The sequence below is a fragment of the Solanum pennellii genome, chromosome 1, assembly GCF_001406875.1.
Source record: "Solanum pennellii chromosome 1, SPENNV200".
Lineage (NCBI taxonomy): Eukaryota > Viridiplantae > Streptophyta > Magnoliopsida > Solanales > Solanaceae > Solanum > Solanum pennellii.
Window position 1 is genome coordinate 94,443,939 of NC_028637.1, and position 3,188 is coordinate 94,447,126.

The 3,188-nt window shown below is 30.5% G+C and overlaps 1 protein-coding gene across 1 annotated transcript; it reads left to right on the plus strand.

The window, feature by feature from the left end:
• The first annotated feature begins 1,500 nt into the window (after positions 1-1,500).
• Positions 1,501-2,614, plus strand: LOC107014734 (ethylene-responsive transcription factor ERF038-like). Its single transcript, XM_015214788.2, has one exon. It carries the CDS (start codon positions 1,589-1,591, stop codon positions 2,411-2,413), a length of 825 nt encoding a protein of 274 aa, XP_015070274.1. The 5' UTR covers positions 1,501-1,588; the 3' UTR covers positions 2,414-2,614.
• Positions 2,615-3,188: the final 574 nt, after the last annotated feature.

Below are 3,188 nucleotides of genomic sequence, written 5' to 3' on the forward strand. Positions count from 1 at the left end.
TTTATTCTTTTATGTGCATTTGATTGGTCAACTTCTGTTTCCAACATTTTTAATATTGGATTATTTGATTTTCATGTTTGTTGAATATAATTTACAATAAAATCAATTGATAGAAAAGAACAAAAAGTTATTAGGTAAATCTCCTAGCTTGCCAGAGTGGAAGAAAATGGTAATATTCTTAAACTACTATTTAATAGCCTGACATTGCCAACTACAATTAATTATATTTCTAATTTCTAAAATTTATGTAGTATCATACAATAAATTAAAGAAAAAAGGGACATATTTTATTTTATTGTTTTTACTAAATTTAGTTACTATGGTCTATGAGTGACTAATGGGTATTTATATTAAATTTTCAAGCAGACTGATTGAACATCTTTTTTTTTTTTTTGTGATAATAAATTACATAATTTTTTGAAGTCAGAAGAAGCATTATTTCGTGAATGAATACAAGCAAAGCTGTATGCAACCGCATAAAGGAAGTTAAGTCAATCCCTCTATTTTTATCTCGAAAGATTCGAAAAAATAGAACATGCTCTACTCCTTCCTTCGATTGCTTTCAGTTTTGGCCCGATCAGGCTTCATCTTCTTATCGGGATAGCCCTTTAGCTTGCTTTCTTGAGACTAGCCTTGAATACTAGTCATTTTCTCATCGCATCAAGAGGGCGAATTAAAAGAGAAAGTGTCAATTTGAGTAACATAAAAACAACAATCTCTTGATCAATGATCTTAAGAAACTATTTATGTGTTATTAAATAGAAATAAGAAATATCATTCGTTAATAATTTTATCCATGGTCAAATTTTTTTGTTAATGAAGCCATTTATATTACTTGGTATAATCATCCTATTATAATAATTATTTTGATGTTAGTACATATGAAATTTCGTGAATAAATCTTATTTGTGCAAACACAAGATCTCAATGAAAGACATGGATACCCTACAATAGGGCCCCTAGGTCAACTAGTTTTAATTTCATGTGTATTGTATGATTTTTATATAATGAGCACAATTGCTCGAGCAGACTCTCTCATCATTTTCATTTATTATATTATATATTAAAAATAAATATCTATTTTTATTTGTTCAATTTAAAAAATTAAGAAATAATTAAACAGTCATATATATATATATATATCGTAAAATTTAATTTAATTTATTGGTTCTTATATAGTAAATGTGTCAATTCAATACTGAACAAATAAAATCAGACCGGAGAAAGTATATGTGGCTGCTATATTAAGTATGCAAGGTGCCAAAAGAGTGCTAGATTATGAAAAAAATGCCAAAACAATAATGCTACTAGTAATTATAATTAATAGAAAAAGTAAAAGAGAGAGAAAAAAAAAGGAAAATATGTATATAATATTTTATACAAAATAAGCAAAGCAAATAAGCACATGGTTAACAAAACAAGTGAACTGTAGATACCCTTGTGGCAATAAGGACCCATTCTTCTTTATTTCCTTTTCCTCTCCTTTCCTTTATTTAAACCAACACAAACACAACCATTTGTATTATTATTATTATTATTATTACCACTATACATCACTAGAAAGAAAAAAATAAAAATAAAAATCACAATGGAAGATCATAATGAATTCTCCATTTCTAGTTCTACTAATTCTACAACTTCATCCTTTACAAGTTGTTGTTCTAATAACAATTGTTTATGTTCTACTTCAACCACAACATGTTCAACTTCTTCTACTTCGTCTAATAATTGTTTACATGAGAGCATTGCAAAAACCTCATCCAATGATCATTACAAGTGCAAATCCAAGAAAAGCGCGAAAAAAAATCAAGATGGGAATGAAGAGGAGGCAGAGGATGATAACACGAAAATCAGAAGAAAAAAACAATGTGTTGTTGATGAAAAACATCCAACTTATAGAGGAGTTCGTAAGAGGAATTGGGGAAAATGGGTGTCTGAAATTAGACAACCAAGGAAAAAATCAAGAATTTGGTTAGGGACTTATCCCACCGCTGAAATGGCAGCTCGAGCTCATGATGTTGCGGCTTTAGCCATCAAAGGTGATTCGGCTTACCTTAATTTCCCTCATTTAGCCGATCAACTCCCTCGACCCGCTTCCACTTCCCCTAAAGACATCCAAGCCGCCGCTGCCGCCGCCAGCATATTTCTTGAGGAGAATTCGGTTGAGTCGAGCCAGTTAACCGAGCTGCACAGCTCGCATTCCTCGACTAATTTAGCCTCAGATAACGTACAAGAATTACTAAATTCTCCCTCGATGGATCACGATGACCCGTTTTTTGATCTGCCGGATCTTATCATCGATAGACTGGACCAAAATGACCGGTACCAGTACCCGGTTTCGACGTGGCAGCTGGCTGGAGCCGATAGCGGGATGTTTCGGCTTGATGAGCCGTTTTTGTGGGAGTGCTATTAGAGGAAAATTATGTGTACTCTTTAGAAGAGACATGTTTATTTTTCTTTTCTTCTTTCACACTGACAACAAAAGTCATAAAACATCCATCGTGTGTGTATTTCTCAACGTATCATAATTAATGTTCATATCATACGCATAATTCGAGTTTGCACTATTTTCATCTTTCACCCATTAATAATAATTTGTAAAAAAATTTCAATACTATTCTATTTTTTCAGCTTCAAGAAGATCGTAAGAATTTATAATAGTTTTAAAATAATCATAAGGTATTTGATATTACTGACTCGACTAATTCAGATAGATGAATGAGAGTAAAAATATAAAGGTTACTGACAGTCTGTTGTTGATTTTTGTATGCTTTTGTGTGTGGATTATTATTTTTAAAGAAAAATACTACTATCTTTTTTCCTTTTACAATAAGATCCAATGTAAGATTTTGTCTTTTTCCTTTGGAGGGTTTTAAGGGGACAAAGTCATTTTCCTAAGAAGTTATTACTCATATCATTCTTGCGTTAGCTATATAAAAATAGAAGTCTATTTTTTACTTGGTAAAATACAATTATATTTTATATATTAAATTATTGTTGGTGATGCTTTAATTATTTTTATTTTATTTTTCAACATTTGATGACGTATAATAATTAATGAATGGCAATATAATAAAAATTATTGCTTTATTTATTATATTTTAAACAAGTCAAATACGAATAAATAAACTGGATAGAAAAAGTATTATACATTTGTAGTTTTGGTTTTAATTACCCCCCCCCCCCCC

Bases quoted from the DNA above. Each gene is read 5' to 3' on its own strand.
- LOC107014734 (XM_015214788.2), top strand. From the start codon at position 1,589: ATGGAAGATCATAATGAATTCTCCATTTCTAGTTCTACTAATTCTACA.